At 34.8% G+C, this 25332-nt stretch overlaps 1 protein-coding gene and 1 long non-coding RNA gene across 2 annotated transcripts in view; both read left to right on the top strand.

Moving 5' to 3' along the window:
- Positions 1–25332, top strand: part of LOC149803789 (annexin-B12-like) — a 68473-nt gene that overhangs the window by 32716 nt on the left and 10425 nt on the right. The window contains exons 10-14 of the mRNA XM_089953586.1: positions 831–921; positions 4602–4702; positions 7349–7603; positions 10316–10391; positions 11566–11678. Of these exons, the coding sequence (XP_089809712.1) occupies positions 831–921; positions 4602–4702; positions 7349–7603; positions 10316–10391; positions 11566–11678 (636 nt within the window). The remainder of the gene's footprint in view (positions 1–830; positions 922–4601; positions 4703–7348; positions 7604–10315; positions 10392–11565; positions 11679–25332) is intronic.
- On the top strand, positions 18334–21251 carry LOC149803790 (uncharacterized). Its single transcript, XR_016419986.1, has 3 exons — positions 18334–18468; positions 19099–19243; positions 20941–21251. It is a non-coding gene; the product is annotated as an uncharacterized LOC149803790 (long non-coding RNA).

Here is a 25332-nt window from a genome sequence, read left to right as displayed (position 1 = left end):
GCACAAAATCTTACAAGAAGGATTCTGGCATCACTTTTAGATTTATTAAAATGATGTCAATCAATGAAAATAAATGCCATTATGAAAATTAGAAAAATCTTTAAATAATCTGTTTTCAGTAACTCTGATAAATAAATCTGGTATTAAGTGGCCAATCCACCACTAAATATTGATGCCCTTGCTAAAAGTAAAAATCCTTCAAATGACATCTTGATAAAAAGAGTCCAAACAATTGAACCAAATTTGACAAGAACATTCCAGCACCAAGGGCTTTTAAATTTCCTGACAGTCAGAAAATCATAAACCACACACTATTCACTGTCAATTATACTAATTATATGGGAAATACAGGTCTTGTCTAATATATGGTCTTACATCTTGGTGCATAAAGGTGAAAAATCCTTAATACCACTCAATGACCCAATTTAGGTCACTGCATCAAACTTTGGGAAAAATCAAAGATCAAACTCAATTAATAGCCCAGCCATACTTTCATCAGCAGGATAGTTGCAGCAGCAATAAACCTGTTGCCCTTTATACCTCTTTGGTTCCTGGTTAGATCCCTAACTCTGGCACTTGCAAGGGTATATGGTTGCCTATCCAAGGCAAGTTTATTTCTCAGGTTTCTCCAGCTTCATCCAAATTTGAGTTGTCTTGCCCACTTCTGAGTTATCAACAGTACATTGTATAAACTGTTAAATCTGTATATTTTTTAAATGAATAATGTTTTGAAAAAACAAAAAACTAAAGTTTCTTTGTGTCCTGAATGACATTAATGAGCAAAATATTTTGTACATGTTTTAAAAACAAATTTTGATTTTTTTCCCCAGGGACTAGGAACAGATGAACAAGCTCTCATTGAAATCTTGATGACCAGGACTAACCAGCAGGTCAGAGAACTGGTACAGGCGTATAAGGATGGTAAGGTTAATAATTAAATGGAACATGTAATACCATATATACTCGCTTAAAATTTTAGTCAAACTGCAAACAACAAAGATCCTGAGTTGCCATAGCATAATGTGCCTTTGACCAAGGTCCATGTTGTTCATTTTACTGATTACTCCTAACAAACTGCACAGATCCAGATCTCTGCAGTTTGCAGTTGGACTCATCATATAAGCTTGTATATCTGGCACCATTTTGTCATTTTTGATACTTATGGTACGTACCATTGTATAACCTTACTATTTTTGAGTATATTTTTTCTGTGAAAAATATACATGTACCAGTAATTAAAGGTGAACCATCTACTTTTCACTCCTGAAATTAAGTCCTAATACCCTGTACGTTAATGAAAGTAAGTAGACCTTTAAATAAAGAATTGCAGCCTGATTCAGATGAGATCCTTACAAAATGAAGATCCAACAAGCACCTATTAGGCATTAAGTTCTGATGACCTTTCTAATTTCTATAATGTATATTTATCAACAATTTCGAGAAAAAGTAGAGGAAATATACTTTACTTTCAGAATCCTAAAAGCTGCAACCTTATCGGCCAATAGTAATGTCACCAGAATAGGACTCCTACTGGGTCAGTGTCAGACCTCCATATAAAAGGTTTATGTCTAACTGTACATGATGGGACCACGTCAGATTCCCACTGATTCTCCATATAGGAGGTCCAAGTCAGAACTATGTTTAAAGGTCCATGCCAGATCCCAACCACATCTTATGATACCATGTTAGATTCCTATTGTTTCTCGTGTAAGGGGTTCATTTTAGAACTCCACATCAAGGATATCAAGGAGAGAACTATTGTTTCAATATCTTGTCTTAGTTGTTAGGAAGTGTCTTATTTTGTTTTGTTGTCGACAATTTGCTTGTTTTGACAGCCCCAAGAAGAACAGCTGATAAGGACTGAAAAATTGTCAGTGTATAGAATCTGATCCACATAACCATGAAAAAGGCCTTTAGACACTAGAGGTTTAGTGCAGCTTGAAAATAATCCTGTTTATTCCATCTTCATTTATCCTTCATTGCTCACTTTTATGGATTTGCACCCTGTTTTCTTCAAGATATATTCATCTATTTTGTTTGCATTCATTCTGCTTTCCTTTGCATTCAATCTACATTTTGTTTTCTTTAATTCATTCAGCCATTCATTTTTATTCCACTGGTAGAATTACCCATTTCAGGGTCTGTAAGTTGGCAACATAAATACTTTGGGGTTTGGGGATTTTTTGTTTTTGCTTCCATCTATTATGATGAATCTATTTTACATTTTAAGCTTTACTTGAAAATCCAGAACATCTTTTGTTCATCATTCATCAGGAGTTGTTTGCTATCACTATTCCTCCTGAACTACTCAAAATGAATTCACAATATCATGGACACAATTTTATCCGCTTCTCTTGTTGCTTCTAAACAAAGACGGTGCTCTTGGATGCAGTAAAGATGACTGGCACAGTAGGAGCTTAAAAATCTTGTTGAATGAAATATCACATCAACATGGCACTGTCATTAAACTAATTCTTAAGATATCTAGTCAGTCATAAATGAAAATATTGCCTCTCAGAAATTCAATTTTGCCACCTTTGCAGCCATCTTGAAAACCTTATTACTACCCCTGAGAGAACTGTTATATTGACATGGGATTTCCACCAAAATGTTTCTCATGATATGATGATGGTCCTGAATGATCCATTATCTAACATGGCTACCATGGCAGCCATCTTAAAATATTTATTATTGGTAATCCTATCAATAAGAGGATTTCACTAACAGACATTATTATATCTAACTGTTCCAGTTACAAATGATGTTGATCTGACCTCCACAATGAGCACCATAGTGTCCATCTAGAAAATCTTGTTATTATGGTCATATTGATTAGGAGTTTTCAATAAACAAAAAAAAACAACAAAAAAATACCACTTGTTTATTTAGTGTGAACTACTTTAAATTATCTGTAAGATGTCCCAAATAAAAATGGTTTTGATCTGACCTTACAAAATATCAGCCATGATGGCCACCCTTAACATTTTATTCTTGCTTTTCCTGAACAGAGAGTCATGTCAGCATGGTGGTTTTCAATAAAACACTTCTTGTAATACCTTGTACTATATCTTAAAGATGCCATTATGATCTCCCATGGTCTTCATTAAAATCTTGTTATGACTACTCATTCTGAATGGATAATTATATCTATATTGGGTTTTCTCTAAAATTCTTCTTGCAGTATTTTGCTGTTTCAGTTTTAAAATGATGTTGATCTAATCCCCAAAATGTCTGCCTTGGTGTCCATCTTAACTTTTTATTTTTGTAGCTGCTACTCTTTAATGTAAGATAGTTTTTACATTTATATATATAATAAAAATGCATTGGTGGTCCTGAATGAAAATTATGCTGATTTGACCACCAGTATATCAAAGGAAAATACATAAACACAGATAAGAAACACATTATCTATTCCATCCATTACCTAATAATGTAATACCAATACCTAATATTATCTCTTCCCATTTTATATGCAAATGAAGTTATTTACAAACAGAGATCAAAAGAACCACATGGATTTTAGTGCTTTAAGGGGCAAGAAAGTTTGTTGAAGGTACGTATTTTGTAAACCACATTGCTTCACTTTTTTGATGGTGACAAAAATGATGAATAATATATACACATTTTTGTCCAAATTCATGTTATAATGGAGCGTGCTATAGGAGGGTCACAATGTATATTATTGTAGCTGCCATTAGGGTTATTCCATTTTTATTGTACCCAAGGAAGGCAGGTTTTACAAGAATACATTAGGGTACTCTGATTATTTCAAGTTTATAAGAAAATGTATGCAAAATTCTTAATTGCATCTATAGGTGACTATTCCACATTGAAAAGTGCCTTCCCTGGGTTCTAGTATGTTTTACTGGAACAGCCCTCAGCACAGTCAGGGTTTTATCAAATTGCATTTGATATAGTGTCAGCTATGTAGTTAGAGCAAGGCCTGAATGTTCTGTGCATGTTTGAAATGACAGAAGTCATTAAATTGTGCCATATATTCAAGCACAACATGAGTTAGTCTTACTCTCTTAAATATTGAAAGAAATGTAGAAAAATTATAGTCTATATTATTCAAAAGTTTATTTTTAGACAGGCATGGGTAGTTTTGTTCCTTCATCCCCCTTCCACCAAAAATAAAAAAAATTTAAAAAATTGTGTGCACAGATATAACTTATTTAGAAGGTATGTTGCAAATTTCTCCAGGGCATCTGGTGTAAATATCACTAAATAAAACCAGGTTGCAGATTCTATGCAGCCTGTGGGATACAGGTTGCAGGCTCTATGCAGCCTGTGGGATACAGGTTGCACACACTTATTTAGAAAATGCAAAAAGTTTCTGAGAATTTTTACAGATTCAATCTTTGCTGACTACCACAGTCAGAGGTTCATCAATTGCAGTATTAAGTACGGATTCAATTGTGCCCTTATTTTCTGACTGGTACACTGGTTATTTCACAGTTAAGGGTAGACTTTTAGAACTTCTCAGATACTGTATCTAAATGTATCTTGTGTTCATACTCTGTAATAAATTATTTTGTTTCAGGTCTTAAAAGTATTATCATAACTATATAAATGTTCTTACAAAATGTCCTACCTTACAGTTGCTAGTCCATCCCGCAAAGTGAAGGATACCCTCATTGAGAAGGACATTGAAGGGGATACAAGTGGAGACTTTAAGAGACTGCTAATTTCTGCATGCCAAGTAAAGCATAGCCATTATTTTGACAAGCTACCATTTTTACTCACGTATAAATTGAGTCAAATTGCAAACAACAAAGATCCTTATCTGTCATAGCATAATGCACCTGCAGGTCAGGGTCTATATTGTTTGTTCTACTGATGAGTCCTAACAAACTGTACAGACCCAGATCTGCTGGCACATTATGTGATGGCAGATCTGGGTCTGTGCAGCTTGGAGTTGGACGCATCTTATTAACTAGTATATACAGGACTATAATCAAATAATATCAGACGAAGCTAATTATACAAAACTCATTGGGGAACATAAAAATGTTTTGGATAATCAGTATTCTTTGTTGGTATATACACTTAAACCTGCTTACAGTCAACTCCAGGATGCCAGCTTAGCTTATTGGGGCGGACGACTAGAAGATTAATAATTTCTGACTTAATAAATAAAGTTCAGTTTATCCATGACTGTAACTGAGTCTTTATAAAATAAAGTTTAACTGTATTATTGATGTTTATGAGGTATAGTGTTTCTTTTGGTAGACAAAATTGAAAATAATGGAGGTTTTGATAATCATCCTACCCCTGACCATGACAGAACATACATCAGAAAAATTCCCTAGGTACATTGTGCCTTCCTGTTCAACTACATGTACATGTATCTGTTAGCATATACCAATGTGCAAATTTACATACCATTCTGCATCAAGTGGTATCTTTGATGTTCCTTCTCCATAAATGATATTTCATTAAAGTGCTGGTTATTAATACATCAATTGTCATTATGACCAGGTGAGCTAAAAATGGGGAAAACTCATAAAAAGCTATATATAATTAATGAGGTGATCTTGTATATTTCTGGCTGAGATTTTTTAGAGAGACAGTATTTATGACCTGAATTTAATCAGACTTGGTAAATATGCTAATATTGTCAAGCTGTTGGATGATTTTTATTATGATCAAGACCTTTGCATGTATTTATTAGGTGGTGTAACATTTGATATGAATAATTTATTTACCCATCTAGTGACTGTATATTTTATAAAAAGGATTTTGATCCAACATGGTAAACATGCTTGTGTCATCAAGAGCTTGGCTGAGTATGAATGCAGGTGAAGTTCATGTATATCATTTGAATCTGTTACCTTGCATCTGATTGGTTGAATTTGGCAACAACCTAGCAGCTATATTTCTGTTCAGATTTTGATCAGACTTATACATATTTCAAAATTCTTCATAAGTTTGCTTATTGAAATGGTCCTGAAAGTGTTCAGTTTAATAATTGACATGTTATTTGGTCCCATGGTCCCATGAGAGAGCTGTTGATCTTCATTAATAAAAAGTATGTTGATGACTTTAGCATTCAGATGAAAAATAAAATGTTAATTTTCATCTTAACTTTAAAAAAAAACTGTTTTGCCATTGTCAGTACTTTAAAAAAAGTTAGAAAAGGATTTTATTTTTTTTTCCATGTCATTTAAATTTGAGAATAACTGATGAGATATGTTGATGGTTTGGTGTTCAAAATATTGTTTCTGTTCATTTCTTTTTAAGGTGATAGATTAATAGATAAACAATAAATGATTCTTTTCTTTTGCATTAGCAGGCTCAAAAATAGATTTCTTTGACATACTTTTGTAATGCCAACATCAATACCATCATTGCTTCAAAACAATTTGAGCAGGATTTTGTATGACATGCCAACACCATATTTATCATGATATGTCAATACCATATTTATCATGATATGCTAACACCATATTTATTATGACATGCCAACACCATATTTATCATGACATGCCAACACCATATTTATCATGACATGTCAATACCATATTTATCATATGGCATGCAAATACCATATTTATCATGACATGTAAATACCATATTTATCATGACATACTAACACCATATTTATCATGACATGCCAACACCATATTTATCATGACATGCAAACACCATATTTATCATGACTTGTCAATGCCATATTTATCATGACTTGTCAATGCCATATTTATCATGACATGTCAATGCCATATTTATCATGACATGTCAATACCATATTTATCATATAATATGCCCCTGTTTGATGATTAGCCCATGCCACTCCACCAATTTGTTAAATATTGGAGCAAATTTTAACTACCTTATATGTTCTCATATAAGTTGAGTCCAAAGGCCAACATCATAAGCCCTGATAACAAGCTGGCAGATCAGGGTCTATGTTGTTTATTTCTGCTGATTACTCCTAACAACTTCATAGACCCAGATCTGATGCATTATGTGATGCAAGATCTAGGTCTGTGTAGTCAACAGTTGGACTCTGCTTACAAGCAAATATAAACAGTAAGGACTCTGCTTACAAGCAAATAAAGACAGTAAGGATTCAGCTTATAAGCAAATATAGACAATAAGGACTCATCTTATATGCAAATATAGACAATAAGGACTCTGCTTACAAGCAAATATAGACAGTAATGACTCAACTTATAAGCAAATATAGAGAGTAAGTATAATAAACCATCCCTGCTTTTTGAGAGATTTATCTAAAGTTTTTTGCATTTACATTTGATCACTATTCTTGATAGTAAAATTTAGAGGAAATTGATGACAATAATGATAATAATATAAAAACAACAACTTTTGTTCTCCCTTTCAGGGTAACAGAAGGGAGGTTTCTCGGGAACAAGTTGAGAAGGCTGTGGAAGAAATAATGACGCCAGAGGGGCAGGGTACAGGTCTGTTCCAAGTGAATGAGATCAAGCTAGTTGATGAAGCAGGAGCTAAAAGAGATGCTGAAAAACTGAAAAAGGCTGGTGTTGATCGCTGGGGCACAGATGAGGAGACATTCCAGAGAATCTTTGCCGTAAAGGACTATTACCAACTTCGATGTATTTGGAATCATTATGTCAAGGTATGTTTACATTGACACTTACATTTATTGAAAACAAACATCCTGTACTTGAGCCTTAAGTAAAGGTCCACAAGACCAGAGCTTGACCTGTTTTAAGTAGCTTAATTAACCCTGGTTGTACTGACATGTTGTTTTGCTTGACCTTGAAACCAGTGCTGATCTGTTTTTGACTGCACCATCTGTGCATGCTAAATTGTTTCAGAACAATACAGACTTTTTGGGCCAAATTTATATAACAGCTCAGAACTTATTATTTAAAATCAGATTGCTGTGAAATTGTACAAAGTGGTGCATATATGCATGCAGATTGCAAACATTACAAATGTTGGTGAAATTGATGCGTGTTCATGGTTACCATAGCAACCAAATAGAGACAATGGGTGGAAAAGTAATTTTTGACCCCAAAAAAATCAATAGTGTATACTTTTCCATCAAATATAGTTATTCCAAATGTGTACATGGACAGTTTATTTTTTTCTACATATTACATTCCCTCAGTTCATTACTTTTAGGCCTATGCTATATAATTAAAACTTTACTTTCAAACATGTCTCTACATTTCAGTATGTTACAATATTTAGATGGTGCAATATTTATGTAGTTACTATTAAAAACTTTTCTCCATATCAAATATAATTATATTCACTTGTATAGTTCATTAATAAGGAACAAATACTAATCATACTGAAAATGATAAATAATTTTAAATTTACTTTGGTTGCCATGACTTTCCTGGGCAAATAAGTCTGACATATTTGTTTCACTGATGTTCTGTTACAGTGATGCAGAGCCGCGATCTTCGAGACAATTACATATGCTATCTCCCTGTTATTATTAGCACATGATTAATGATTGGCCTAGATTGGACATCCATAGATGTCACTGTCCTGTGCCATAAAAATATGTTATCTGCACACAGAGCTAGGTGACGTTTGACCATAAATATATGGTTCCCGCATACACAGCCAAGTGACGTCATCCATAAATACATGGCTTCCACACCACCTCAACCTTAACTCAGTGATCTAGAGTGAAAGAATTCAGGGAACATTTCATTCAGTGCTTGTACTGCCCTATTAAGCTTGATCAAGTTTAATTTATACACCTATGAAATGTGTATGCTTCTAGATGTTTATACAGAGAAAGACAATTAACTATGCAGCATAATCCCATTCCACAGCAAAATCCCATTCCACAGCAAAATCCAAATAATGCTTTAGAAATGGCATGGGTACTTCCTGTGAAGTGCCCACATCACATCAATAGCTACATGTGCTTCCTGCTGATCAAGATATATGTTCTTTTTATTGTAGCTAGTGAAATACTGTTTGATTCAGTTTCAATCTTACACTAAACAGTAGGCAGTCCTCATAATAGTTGATCCAGTGCTGAACATCATCATGCAAATGTTTTCCTAGTACAGCCCTAAGCCTCTTATATCCAACTCTGTGAATCGCTCCATCTTCTTCATGTACTTCAGCACTGCACTAAGCTCCCTTCAGTTCTTTTTCCCAGCATATTTCAAAGCACTTGCAGATCACAATGTCCCTTCTCTTCTAGTCCTTTACTCCATAAATTTGGCCTCACTGGTGGCATGAATTCCTTCAAAAACCAGTTTTCAGATTTAGTGTCCATCATCCTTGTTTTGCCATAGTCATACAAAAATGGTTGTATAATCATGTTTACATAACAAAAGCAGTACATAGATCTAAATCTTCATTAGTCAGGTGCCACAGTTTTCAGTTTCTGTGTTGTTTGCACACACAAAATTAATGTCTTTCGTTTGTTTACATCCATGCTTTTTTCTCAAAGAATTGCAGAGCTAAGGTTTTGTCCAGAGAGAGTTTGTAGTACAGTTCTTTTTATTGCAGTTATAGATCTGTTTTTGATAATATCCTCTGTCATGGATAATCTGCCCCAATTTCTGTAGATACACCTCTGTTCTTGACAATATCCTCCATCTTGGAAAATCTGGTTCAGTTTCTGTGGATGTGCCTCAATCTGTTCATGACAATATCCTCTTTCTTGGAAAACCTGCCTGAGTTTCAATGGATATGCCTTGATCTGTTATTGACAATAGCCTCCATCTTGGAAAATATGTCTTATTTTCTGTGGATATGCCTCTGTTCATGACATTATCCTCTGTCTTTGAAAATCTAGTGTGTCACTTTCAGTGGATATGCCTCCATCTGTTCTTGACAATATCCTCCATCTTGGAAAATCTATCACAGTTTCTGTGGATATTCCCCTGCAGCAGCAAAGTCCTCTAACCAAATTTTACCACATGTTGTATTAGAGCTTTATTGGTGGACAATATTGGAAGCAATAAAGCCAACTATTGCTTGCTTTAAATACAAAATCTTGCCCAATTAATTCTCTGTCAAACTTCCCTGCCAGAACAGTACTGTCCAGGTCTGTGTCCTTTACTCATCTAGCTTTAGTGTTTTAGTCCGCATCTTCACCTAAATGAGTCACCATTATTTTAAAGTTTTCTTCAGCTTTTTGCAAACACTGGCAAGTTGACACTTTTAAAGAATAGGCTTTCTTTTCTTGGACATCTCCTTTGAGATTTTTTTAATGTCCCAATTCACTATTTATACAAAATGATTTAAGTGAACAGTATTTTGTCTTGTTTAATAGTTATGTCCTGTTCAAAGTTATGTGCATGTTGAAGCTGGCCTATCGTATGAATATATTCATCTGTACTTACAGTTAACTCAGTGTGACATCCTGAATGACATAGATGAAGAGACATCTGGCAACTTCAAAAAAGGATTGTGTGCAATTGGTAAGTCTTGGAAACATATATTTAGATTTGTCACTAATAACTTTCCTTTAAGAAGAGACATATTTCATAGAATACAAGTAATTTTAAATCCTTTATCTGTGTTACAGATGTTTTAGATCATCTTTTTCAAACAATATTGAAAAAATAATTGTTATGTTATATAATGATCTTGTACATATATTTTTACTGCAATAAGAACAAAATCTATCCATACCAATAAAATAATGTACAGGTACTTGATGTTGAAGCCAAATTTGAAAGGATGATTTTCATTATTTCACAATGCCTGTACTAATTGGGCCTTTCTCTTATACAGACAGTAAGTTTATTTTAAAGACAGATCCCTCTAGCTTAAGGAATACACGACACATTAGTAGACTTATACTTAGGACAACCATTTGTACTTTGCACTAGTTTGGCACATATTTCAGCAGATTTAGTGAACACTTAAACTGAATAGACAAGGACACTATCATTTATTGCATGCCTCAGTTTAGTTTTGAAAATACAAGATTTTCACATAGATGAACATTGCAAGACCCACTTACCACTCATTCATCTGGCAGAACACTGAATTGGAAAGAAAATAAATTTCAACTTGACATTTTATAAAGGCTCAGTTCCTAGATGCTCTTAGCGTAATGATTCTTGATTTGGGATACTCCAAGGGAACATACAGACTAATTTGGGATCCTCAAAGGGGACACACAGGCTGATTTGGGGTCCTCAAAGGGGACACACAGACTGATTTGGGATTCTTAAAGGGGACACAGGCTGATTTGGAGTCCTCAAAAGGGACACACAGACTGGTTTAGAATCCTCAGAGGGGACACACAGGCTAATGTTTGGGATACTCAAAGGGGACACACAGTCTGATTTGGGATCCTTAAAGGGGACAGAGGCTGATTTGGGGTCCTCAAAGGGGACACACAGACTGATTTGGGATTCTTAAAGGGGACACACAGACTGATTTTTGGGATACTGAAAGGATAAACACAGACTGATTTGGGATCCTCAAAGGGGACACATAGACTGATTTGGGATCCACATAGGGGAAAATAGATGTGTAATTCACACACAGACTAGTATCTTTAGGAAATGCCTAGTTTGCAGCTAAGCAGCAGTACATCATAATTTTAATTCTGTATTTTAAATATAGGAATTTTTATTTCAGTGAACACCATAAGAAACCGTCCCAAGTACTTTGCAGAGCGGTTGGTAAAGACCATGAAGGGACTGGGAACAGATGATAAAGCTCTGATTCGGATTATTATAACTCGTGCCGAGGTACAGTACAGATTACTATTATATATTATACATGTAATGGGTAGGGATGGGTGTATTGACAGTACAGTTAAATTTGTAGATTGCCTGCCCAGTGGTATTGAGGTTCCAGGTTAGAGTCCCTGTCCAGCCATGCATTTTTTCCTGTGACATTTAGTGCTGCAAGCAGTATTCCACAACTGTACCTCCAAAATTCCTTGTGAGGGTACATTTAAGTGAATGTTTGATGTTGACACACAGGGAAATGTCTCAAATATTGCATAGAGAAAGTGTGACAGATACTACTGAGTGCACCAGCTGGGATAACTAAAGTTGAAGAGTATCTGTCTAGAGTTTGGGGGTTTTGGCTTCAAGCCCAAGTCCAGGTATGCATTTAAATAGATATGGTGACTAGTCCTGCAGGTAATATCAGTATTTGTCAGCCAGTGTCAGTGAATCTGTCTCACCATTCATATTTTCATGACTGGTTTGCATCGTGGACTTTTACGTATGTTGTACAAGTCTCTGTTTACACATTATACAGACATGCACACATTTTGCTTTCTCTAATTTTGATACCTAAGGTGCATCAAAGATGACATTCTTCTTTCATACCTTTTTTAAATCTTAAAATATTGTAAATAAGAGATGTGGAAATTCTCATTATTTTGATAGCTCTGGTTAAAATCAATAAGCCTGTTGGGGAGCTATGAATTTTATTACAAAAATCTCTTGTAGAACCTTTATATGGACTTTATATTATACAGTGAACTGTAAAACAGGAAATGACAAAGCTTAGTTCGCTTATACTTCACTGATAAAAGCAAAATAATTTCATCTGAATCTACTCTGCTTTATTTGAACAAAACAGTCCATAGCACAAATAGCTTATAATACCACATATAAGTAATTATATATCACATATAAGTGAAATGTTGGGGATGCATGAATACTGTACTTATACAGACTGATATTTCATTTACTTAATTGTGTATGCCAAGTATAAAACTCTTAATTCATTATATCAGCCAAGTATAAAACACTTAATTCATTACATATACAAATTATAAAACACTTGATTCATTGTGTATGCAAGTACATAACACTTAATTCATTACATATGCAAGTATAAAAGAATAAATTCATTATATGTGCAAAGTATAAAACACTTAATTACATGTGCAAAGTAGAAAACACTTAATTCATTACATATGCAAATTATAAAATATTTGCTTCATTACATATGCAAAGTATAAAACACTTGCTTCATTATATATGCAAAGTATAAAACACTTCATTACATATGCAAAGTATAAAACACTTGCTTCATTACATATGCAAAGTATAAAACACTTGCTTCATTACATATGCAAAGTATAAAACACTTGCTTCTTTACATATGCAAAGTATAAAACACTTGCTTCATTACATATGCAAAGTATAAAACACTTCATTATGTATGCAAAGTATAAAACACTTGCTTCATTACATATGCAAAGTATAAAACACTTGCTTCATTACATGTGCAAAGTATAAAACACTGCATTATATATGCACAGATTAAAACACTCACTTCATAACATATGCAAAGTATAAAAAACTTACTTCATTACATATGGAAATTATAAAACACTTCATCACATATGCACAGTGTAAGTAACTTATAAGTAATTAATATAAGCCCCAATATAAGTCAAGCACATTTCACTCATAAATCAGAATAGTTTTTTCTGTAAGGGTGGTGTTAAAACACTGAATCTCCCACAATATAGCCCAAATTGAATTCTTTATGACTTTTGGCTTTCTTAAAATTGAAGGATTCATTATGGGAAAACAATTACAAGAGCCAATAAGAACTAAGGGATGCAATGATTGTGTTGCTATAAATGCTGTCACATGACAAGTTGCTATGCATGTTCAGGACTTATCAATACATGATTGTAGAAGTGCATTCAGTTCAAAAAGAGTTACTTGGAGAATGATTACTCATATTAATTATTGTTATCAGTTTCGTCTCTTTTTCTTTACAGTGTTTGTTATTGAAGATTTAGATCAAATCTCATATCTTCTTAAGTTTTGAATGAATATAATGCTTTCATTTGAAACTCAGTGATTCCTCCCCTGACCGAGATACTTACACTCTGCTGTCAGTGACAATGACTTCTGGACAATATGAACTGAAGGAATGGAACACCCATAATGTGACAGCACCACCACCCATGATGTGACAGCACCACCACCCACTTATTCACTACTTGAGTCACAGGTTTTTACCAGAAACCACACAGGATGTCCATGCTGCTTTTGACCAATATGTCAAGACAACCAACAGGCTGTCTATCAACCAGATATTAACTGTCAATTAACTAGAAGTCTGTCATTATGATGAGTCAGTCCACAAATCAACACGGTCATATCTTATACAGGTTGTCATGGGACCTGACTAACCAGTCTATTTGACTCCATGCCTAGCCACACAGCCAACTGGTTGTCCTCATGATTCAAACCATGATGGTTACCCATCTGCCAGTAAACATGATGGGACTGCTGTTCATGGCTTACCATTTGGGCAGGTATCAGAATGTACCCATAGAAATACCCTATCTTCCCTTTTGCATGGTATGTTATGCATGGAAAAATGGAACATCAAAAGAAAGAGAAAACCCAAACCCACCCCACCATAGTGAGTGCAGGGATTAAACCTTAACCAGCTTATTCACTCTGAACCCATAATGCAGAGAATAGAGATTAGCTTCAGGACAAGTTGAACTGGAAGAAAGATTGTGCTGGATGTGACAGCCTTCTTATCTGCTGCTTAAGTCACAGTCAAGACACCTGATACCTCATGCAGGAAATGACATTACAGATGCTGGGTTCTGGATTCTTTCTTTCTCAACTCACTTATCACATTTTACAGAAGACTTTAATGCAACCAAAGAGTTTACTCCTGTCTTTTGGCCGCAGTGAGTGTTATTCCCTCAACCCAATCATGCCTGAGAAGGGTCACAGTGTCCACAAGTCTGGGCACATGGGATTTGACATTATCTTGCTAGTATTTACCACAGATCACACCAACCATCCATGCCATTGGCTGCCTTCCAGGTTTTTAACCTGCCCTTCCAAAAGGGTTAATTGGCTTTCCATCAACCTGAGATCAGCCATCTGTTGAAAAGAGGTTGATAGTTACAATGCATCAGGCTGAAAATGAGCTTACTGTCCCATTGTTTACAACCTGTCTAATTGGTCCATCTGCATGGCTATCTAGCTGCCTGTCTAGCTAACTGTCCTGATGATTGGTTGTCCATCTGTCAGTTGAGACAAAGAGTCCACTACACATATAAAGAAGGTCTAACAGAGGAAGACAGTGCTCCATAGTGAGTGCCAGAATGATCCTGATAATAATAATAATGAGGACTTTGTATAGCGCCTAATAGAAACTCTAAGCGCTTTACAACATTAGACAACACCTATAAGATAAAAAACATATAATAATATTATTACAAAAAACAAACACCATGAAATTAGAAAAACATTAAAAAATAAAAAACATGCTGAGAATATTTCAGGTAGGAAACATTATTAGGTCTTTAAGTTTGTTCTTGCAGTCGAAATAAGTGAGTTTTGAGAGCCCTCTTGAATGCGATCAGTGTCTTTGTGTCTAAATTCAGTGGGCAATTCATTCCACGTTGCTGGGCCCTGGTATGCAAAAGAACGCTGTCCATATGACTTTGTTTTCATAATGGGAATAATGAGTATACGACTGTCAGAAGAGGAGCATAAGTATCTTGCTGGTGTGTACACATGGGTGAGGTCGGATAGGTATGTTGGACTAGAGTCCGACAGTGAAACGTAGCACAGAGAACAAATTTTGTGTTTGATTCTATCGAATGGATAGCCAGTGTAGGGTACAGAGCAGCGGGGAGGTGTGCTGTGATTGTGGTACTCTAAGTATGATCCGAGCAGCTGTGTTTTGAACTTTTTAAAGTTTCTGGAGTAGATATTGAGATGAACCAGACAGAATTGAGTTACAATAGTCCAGTCTTGAAAGTACTAATGAACACACAAGTGTTTTAGTGGCATCAACTGAAAGATATTTGCGAATTGAGCTGCATGCTGACCTACAGTGTACATGTAGAACAACACTTTAAAACCCAACAGACAGAAATTTGTGCACGGGCCATGTTCACTTAGCAAGGACCACGCTGCTTAGAAAGAAATATTTTTAATATTCTCCTGCAATGTTTGCTCTTACATATTTCTGTGACTGCAAGAGTGTGGACATTGTTAACAAAAAGAAACCAAATTATCAACATCTAGTGATGTCCACGTTGGTACTGATCTTAATGTCCAGTGCGAAACAGCAGACACCCGTACAGAAAAATCTCACCAGTTCACATGAGCTGCTCATAAGCTGCACATGAGAACCTTGTTAGAAATGTATGCAAATTGGGTAGATTTTGCAGGCTCATGTGTGCAGTTTGTTAGATCTTGTGAGCCAAGAAAAAACTAACCTGATTCTCACATGAGCAGATTTTGCTCACGTGAGAATCTAAATTTTCACATGAGAAAGTAGAACTTAGAAAACATTCTTTTCCATTACATACAACCATGTTTGAAAATAAGACAGAGTTCTAATTTCTCACGTGAGTTATCACGTGAGAAACTTGGACTTTGATTCTGGTTAAACACTTTTTTCAAATTTATTCAAAGTTGGATTTTCTCATGTGAGTTATCACATGAGCAATTTGGACTTAAATATTTTGTGTATGTTGAATGTCAAGCATCTCCATTATTGTCAAATAGACATTATTTCTATTTTGCACTTGCTGTTACTTTGTTGTAATTTTTAAATTTTAAAACATTTTCAACTTATTTTCTCACAGTGAGTTTTAATCTTATTTTGACCCAACAGGTTCCTTGTATTTGAACATATTAAGGTTCATTTCACTGTTTATAAAACGAAACAATTCAGAATTAAGGTCTTGTATAACCAGACTACCCATTAAACTTTAACAGCTGTAAAAAGGTGAAATGTTTCTCTCCCCAAAATTCACAGTTTACAAATATAAAAAGGAAATAAAACTTTTGCCCTAAAATGAATCCTATGTACCATAAACATATGATGCAACTCCTTTATTCACAAACTTCTAACACCCCACAATCAAATTGTAAAATAAGTACATAACCTCATATCTGGAAAAAAATAAACACTGATGCACAGTCCTTTTGGCCTAATAAACTCTCAAGTTATTTTCCATAAAAATTGGAGAATTACATAAACTACGTCGTTTTCTTCCATGCCTAACGTTCGCACAAAAGTCAATACAATCTTATACTTACTGAATTGTGTAATTCGGCTTAGGGGTCTTCCATTTAGTACGTGCGCATAAGTCTGGCAAAGCTTGACCCCCTCACCCCACCCCGTACGAATGCATACTTTTTTCACGCCCCCCCCCCCCTTTTTACCGCGTACTTACGCATGCATACTTTTTTTACGCCCCCCCCCCCCTTCCCGCGTACGTACGCTTGATGCCCCCCTTCCCCATATTCTATAAAACGGCCTATGTTTAATCCACGCAGAAACCATAAAGGATTAATAATATTAACGTGTTTAATAAAACATTGTCCACCGACGTTGAATGTCTGGCATCAAAGAAATACGCGGGGTAACATTAAACATTTTGTCTAGTGTCCGCTAAAATTCAAACGCCGACTGACAGTCGAACAGGTTACGTATTAGACAAATTATTATCGAGGTTTCAGCCCAACCTCGTTTTCTATGCATGTGTACATTATCATTAAAAAAAAAAAACAACAACATAAAATTTAATAAATCCGTAAGAAACTAACTGCCTAATCCAGTCGTGTTTGGTTGTGTAGCTTTTTTCGCACTGTTTTACACGTGTATATTCTTGGCAATAGAAACTTTTGCTTATTTGCAGCCTTTTAAATGTTGTAATCGTGTTATTTCAAAGTTTATAAAAGAAGTTTCCTATTGAAATAATCACAAAACAAATCACTGACGTTTCCGTTAACTTTTCTGTGACCCAGGTTATCAGAGTACACGGTGGAAGAATCGGCTTGTTAGAACCATTAGAGTGTCCTGTGGGGAATGGCTCGGCACAAGCTAGTGTAAAAACATCAAAATTAACTAGGTCTATATTAATTAACTTATTAATGATATGAATTCACTTATAGCTCAGTTTTTATGAAACATCAGATAATAAAATAGCATTTATTTAATATACAAAAATAACATTAAAAAATACCCGAGTACATGTGTACACAGGAGTGTAAAACCAGAAGGGTTCGCATCATTGCTTACAATTTCAATGTCAGCCATACAGTAGTAGAAAATAATAAAAGTATTATTTTTATACTACATGTATGACTGATTTTTATATTGTAATCAATGATACAAGCACCTATGCGTACAACAACATGTTTACTAATAATTTACCCTTTATGGCGCCTCAGATGAACTCAAACAGATGCTGGATGTTGACCTACAGCGTACATGTAGAATAGCACTTTTAAACCGAACAGACAGAAATTTACGCGCGGGCCATGTTCTCTTAACAAGGGCCATGCTGTTTATGGAGAAAGTTATTCAATATTCTCCTGCAACATGTTTACTCTTAAAACATTCTGACAGCAAGAGTGTGGACATCATTAAAATATAGAAACCAACACCAACATTTTAAGATATCCACGTCGGTACGGTTGTTAATGTCCAGTACGAAACAGAAGACGTCGACGTGCTGTTAGGCAAGATTCAAGGATTATGAAAGACTTGTTCATTGCCGAGAAAGAGGTAAGTTACTTTTACTGATTTCTTTTTACAATTTCGCATATAGAATGATCAAAGTGGATAGCCTGAATCATCGACATTATAAGCATAAGCATAAATTCGCATGGTCGTTTAAAATTGAGCCAAGGGTTTGTTTCAGATTTTACTTAAAGATAATAATTCAACCTCCTTTTTCTAAAAATGATATCTACACCACACTATCATCGAATATTTAAGCCTTCCGCAATTAAACTGTGCAACCATGTCTGGCTCTTACCCCCACCCCCAATAATAATGCGGGCGCTCAGTGAGGAGCACTTGCGTTACCGATTGAAACAATTTGTACAAACATAAATGTTCTTCGTATTATTTTATTGCTGTTTGGGTGGATCAAGATAAGCATACACGATTGAGAACCAAATGCAGTAGCTTAATTCATGATTTTATTCCTAAAAGACATTTGCCCTGTCTGTCAAATATTTTGATTGGTAAATTTAAAATAGAGATTTAATTGGATAAGGATTACAGCTTTTCTTAACGCTTATATACACTAAGACTCTTGCCAACCAAATCGTTTTCTCATTTCAGTGCATTCTTTCTGTTATGCATAGCTAAATAAAATGATCAATTATACTAATTTTTTTCTTTTTACAGATTAAACTTCATGAAGGTCACAAAATTTAATCAACACAACAAAGGTAGCAATCATTTGAAAGAAGCGCAAAGCATTGACAGCAACAGGAAGAAGTCAGACAAAACCCCATTGCCATGCTAGAGGAAATTCCGACTCCAGTAAAGGGTATGTATAAGACGCTTCAAATCTTTTGATGTAATACACATGATAACATATGCATTTCAGACTCTAAAATTTGACCCCCAATACATTTGTTTTTTTAAATATAAAAGTTGGAAACCAGATTTTGAATTTCTTTGTATATTGCAAATGTACATATTTTGGAAAAATGTATCCCAAAAGTTTTGGAGAAATCTTTCAGAGGACTGTTCCAGAGGTAGAGATGTCAATTTTTTTGCAAATTTCTAATGTGTACCCATCATTCCTAACAATTGGTTACCAGAGTATACAATCAAAAGGAAATTGTATTAAATGTGAAGCTGAACTGCTTTGTTGTAGGTTCACATGTTCCAACCCCAAAATGAGCTGTAAGCATAATTATTACTAATAAGTGGCAAAAATCATAATCTGAGCACAACAAGAGTATAAATTACATGCCATTATTACAGAAAACTGTATGAAAAATGTATATGGAGTTATAATTTTTGTCAGAAATCAGCTAAACTCGTGTGGATTACTAGTATAGATGAGAATAGACACAAAAGAAATTGATAAATTATTTGTGCATAACAGTCATTTTGACTAGTGTACATGTCTACAGTAACTTTCGCGAATTGTCATAAAGTCCATAAATGTTGATTGTTGTATTATCCTCAACCTGCCATGGTTCATCCCTATATGATGTTCCAGTGCAACATGTTTTTAAGTTTAACAAACTATCTTTTCTCCAACATTTTTCAGTTACATAACATCCAGCAGTTGCATTGATACATCCCGGGTTGTTTTTGTTGTTTTTTTTCTTTTAAAAAAAATGATATCTGGTGCCATTTATTTTCTATTTAAGCTGGACTGCTATGTGTGTAGTATCATAATAGAATGAATCTAGGGCAAATGGTTTCACATTCAAGAACCTGTTTTTTCAAAACTGTTATTAAGTAGCAAACCTTTTTTGATCTTTATATTTCAGTCTGTATAGTTGTCCATTTCATTCATTTTTTGTCCTAACATGGTATAAGAAAACTGCCTGTTACAGTAGCCAAGTTAAACCAGACATTCATATTGTGCTTAATTTTATTTGACCCAGATAATGTCACCAGGTTCCGAAAACAAGTGTTTTAAGTCATGAGAAAATTGGCACATGAACCATGGACAGGCATGAATTTTAGGATGGTCAGGCTTGAAATATCAGGGTTGATTCTTAAATAGGTCACTTGAGAAAGGATTGTATTGACAAGTAAATTGTAAGCAACCATATGAGCCCCTGTGAACACTTTTTTTTAAACGGGTACCCAATTGTTCGTTTTATTACCCGGGTTATTATCAATGGGAGAATACCCGGGTACACATTGGCATCTTTATCCAGTAGTAGTCAAATTTGGAATATGCAGTGTGACTTGCAGTATCTCATCAACAGTGCAGTTTATATGTTTGCTACTGAACTATGGTAATTCTGTTGGTAGAGCTATTTGGCTCATAGTCCAAAGGATGAATTTTCAGACTGGGTTGGCTGCGTAAGTGTGTCCTTGGGAAAACAGTTGGCTGCTATTTTCACAGTGTGATAAAGTGCCATCTAATCCAAACTACAATTATGTATTTTGCCTTTACCTTGTAAAACAAATCTTCAAAAATCCACCTTACAGAATGTCTCAAATGCTGTGATCAGAAAAAAAAAACTTCTACCAACTTTTTCATTTCCATTTCAGGTTTCTTTTTTCAACAGTTCAAAACTGAGCCTGCTAACTTAAATTCAGTGGTCAACAGGAAGTGCATTGATTCAAAGAGAACAAACTCCAAGTGAAAATATTGTTGCAGACTGGCAAATAATGAAATTCAGAAGCAGGAATGTCAATTACATGTTTTGTTTGCTTTGAATTTTCTGGAACAGTGAAGAATTGTCTTCATGTGAAGCAAATTTCCAGCAGTATCTTTCATTATGACCTTAAAGTTTTTAGAATAAATGTGATGTATTAATATAACAGGTACATACATACATACTCTAGTTGTCTTACCTTATTAAAAGATCACTAATGAACTCAGATTATATGCTTATGGTTACGGGATTTGAATATTGATCTTACTCTGTTTAATTCTTGTATTCAATAAAAACTAAATACTATAGTTGTTTTTTGTTGTTTTTGCTCATGTGAGCAAAATCTTGTTCACGTGAGCAAGATGTTGCTCACGTGAGCAAGGTGTGGCTCACATGAGCAAGATGCTGCTCACGTGAGCAGATCTTGCTCACATGAGCGAGGTGTGGCTCATGTGAGCAAGGTGTGGCTCACGTGAGCAAGATATTGCTCTTGTTAACAATTCCTGCACATGTGATTTTCTTATTAGAATCTATTTGCTTCCGTGAGTTCTAACCTAATTTGCATGTTAAATTGCACATGAGACTAACCTGAGTTAGATCTCACGTGAGAATCTCATGTGCAGAAGGGTAGGCAGTTTTGGTGTGGGATATTGACATGAGTTAGGGATGCACAGAAGAAGATTCAAGGATTATGAAGGACTAGTTATTTGTCGAGAAAGAGGTAAGTTACATTTACAATTTTTTTTATACAATTTTTGCATGCATGAAATGATCCAAGTGGATAGCCTGAATCATCGATATTATAACTGTAAGCATAAATTCAGTCATTTAAAAATAAACCAATGTTTTGCTTCAGGTTTTACTTGAATATATAATTCAACCTCTTGTTGCTAAAAATTATATCTACATCACATGATCTTTGAACACTACTCAACCTCCTTTGTGTTGAACAACATTGTCTCAAAACTTATTTATGCCTTCCACATTTCAACTGTGCAACCAATTGTCTGCCTCTCCCCACCCCCAATAATTCTGCAGGTGCCTCAGTGAGGAGCACTTGTCTTACCGATTGAAACAATTAGTAACCCAGCCACTCAGAAATTTTAAATCCTATCTGAATTTGGATAAACATAAATTGTTCTTCGTATTATTTTATTGCTGATTGGGTGAAGCAAGTTAACCATACTCGATTGAGATCCAAATGCTGTAGCTTAATTGATGATTTTATTCCTAAAAGACATTTCCCCTGACTGTCAAGTCTCTTGGTTGGTAGATTTAAAATAAAGATTTAATTTGATAAGGATTACAGCTTTTCTTAATGCTTATATATACTTGGACTCTTTTGCCAACTAAATCTTTTTCCCATTTCAGTGCATTCTTTCTGTTCTGCACAGATAAAAAATGATCAGTTATACTATTAATCTCTGATGTTCTTTTTGCAGATTAAACTTTTGAAGGTCATGAAATTTTAATCAACACAACAAAGTTAGCAATGATTTAAAAGAAGTGCAAAACATCGACAGCAACAGAAAGAAGTCAGACAAGACCCCATTGCTATGCCAGAGGAAATTCCAACTCCAATAAAGGGTATGTATAAGATGCTTCAGATTTTTTGATGTAATACACATGATATATTATGCATTTTAGACTAAAAATTTGACTCCCAATAATTTTTTTTTTAAATAACAAAACTGGAAACCAGATTTTGAATTTCTTTCTATATTGCAAATGTACATATTTTGGAAAAATGTATCCTAAAAGTTTAGGAGAACTCTCCCTGAGGACTGTTCCAGAAGTAAAGATGTCAAAATTTTGGGAAATTTCCACTGGGTACCCATCAGTCACAATGATCAGTTACCAGGGTACATGATCAAAAGGAAATTGTATTTAATGTGAACTTCAACTGCTTTGTTGTAGGTTCACATGTGCCAAACCCAGAAAGAGGTGTAAACATAATTATTACTAATGTAAGTGGCAGAAAAGTATAATCTGAGCATAAAAAGAGTATATATTACATGCAATAATTACAGAAAACTGTATGAAAAACATACATTTAATTTTGCTATTTACCTGGATCTGCAGTTCAAATATTTGTCACAAATTGGCTAAATTCATGTGGATTAGTAGTAAGGATGAGAATAGACACAAAATAAATTTATACATTTTTTATGTATAACGCAATTGAACTAGTCTTCATGTCTGTAGTAACTTCATGAATAGTTGTGAAGTCCACAAATGATTGTGGTATTATCCTCGACCTGCCATGGTTTGTCCCATAATGACGGTCCAGTGCAACATGTTTTTAAGTTTAAAAAAATCCATCTTCTTTAACATTTTTCAGTCATATAACATCCATCAGTCACATCAATACATCCCATTTTTAAATAAAATAATTGTTTTATTTTAAATTTATTAATTTTTTTAATGATATCTGGCGCTATTTATTTTCAATACAGGCTCGTTTTCTATGTGTGTAGTATTATAGAATGAATCTAGGGCAAGTGGTTTCACATTCAGAAACCCATCTTTTTTCTTGGAACAGTTGAGCTTGAAATATTAGTGTTGATTCTTAAATAGGTAGCGCAAGAAAGGAAAGAAATGTCCTCCCTTGCATTATTATATAGTACATGTATGACAAGTAAATTGTAAGCAACCATAGCAGCCCATGTGATGATGAATAAATGCATAGACGACATGAGCCTCAAACTGTAATCATTAGTCTGTCTCAATCTGAACTTGGAAAACTTGTTGTTTTTTTTTATGGGTACCCAGTTGATAATTTTATTACCTGGATTATTATCAACAGGAGAGTACCCAGGTACACATTGGCATCTTTATCCAGAAGTAGTCAGATTTGGAATATGTGATGTAACTTGCAGGTTTCTCATCAATATAGTGCAGGCTGGGTTGGCTGCCTGTGTCCTCGGGAAGACGGTTAGTTCCTATTTTACAGTGTGAGATAGACAAATGATGTGTTAAAAGTGCTATCTAATCCAAACTAAAATTATGTATTTTGCCTTTACCTTGTTAAATGAATCCACAAAAATCCACCTTACAAAATGCCTCAAATAATGTGATTCATTTCCATTTCAGGTTTCATTTTTCAACAGTTCAAAACAGAGCCTGCTAACTTAAGTTCATCGGTCAACAGAAACTGTATCAATTCAAAGAAAACAATCTCCAAGTGAAAATATTGTTGCAGACTGGCATATTAATGCATATACATGATGAAATTCAGAAGCAGTAATGTTAATTACACATTTTGTTTGCTTTGAATTTTCTGGAAGAGTGAAGAATTGTATTCATGTGAAGCAAATTTCCTGCAGTATCTTTCATTATGACCTTCAAGTCTGAGAATGAATGATTGTATTAAATATAACAGATACATACATACGTACATACATACATACATACATGGGGCCCCAAGTGGCCAAGTGGTCTAAAGGGCTCTCCGTTACGGGTCACTGCCATCTCACCTCTGTCTGCGTGGGTTCGAGACTTGGATTCAGCCACTGTGGGTATGTGAGAAAGCTTTCCAGTAGCTTCTCGTGGGTCGGTGGTTCTTTCCGGGGTTTCCCAGGTTCTTCCTCCACCATTAATACTGGCCGCCATATATAGCCTATCGTGTGCTGAAAAATGGCGTTAAGCCCTACAACAACAACAACAACATTTACATACATACATACATACATATGTAATTACATACATACATGCATACATGCGTGTATACATCATACATACATACTAGTTGTCATTTTAATCTCTTCTGACAAACCTTATTAAAAGCTCAATAATTGCACTCAAATATGCAATTGATTGCTAGATTTGAATATGACTTTATTATGTTTAATTCTTGTAAAAGATGTCTATAGTCAATAAAAACTAAAAACTGGTTGTTTTTGTTGTTTTTCTCATGTGAGCAAGATGTCACTTATGTGAGCAAATCTTGCTCATGTGAGCAAGATATTGCTTGCATGAGCAGACTTGCTTATGTGAGAAAGATCTTGCTCATAAGCATGCCATTTTCACATGAGCAGACTTGCTCATGTGAGCAAGATCTTGCTCATGTTAACATTAATTCCTGTACATGTGATTTTCTTATTAGAATATATTTGCTCACATGAGCTCTACCTAATTTGCATGTTAAAGTTCACATGAGACTAACCCAAGTTAGATCTCATGTGATCAGAATCTTGTCTGCAGAAGGGTAGGTTCAGAGTTTTGGTGTCACTGGATTCACCCAAAAGGTTTCCTTAGGTAAGCTAGGTGCTTTGTGTGTTTTTTG

The sequence above is a fragment of the Sinohyriopsis cumingii genome, chromosome 3 (genome assembly GCF_028554795.1).
Source record: "Sinohyriopsis cumingii isolate HCF-2022 chromosome 3, ASM2855479v2, whole genome shotgun sequence".
Taxonomy (NCBI): Eukaryota; Metazoa; Mollusca; class Bivalvia; order Unionida; family Unionidae; genus Sinohyriopsis; species Sinohyriopsis cumingii.
The sequence above is the reverse complement of the archived record's forward strand: the minus strand, read 5'-3'. Positions and strand labels throughout refer to the sequence as shown.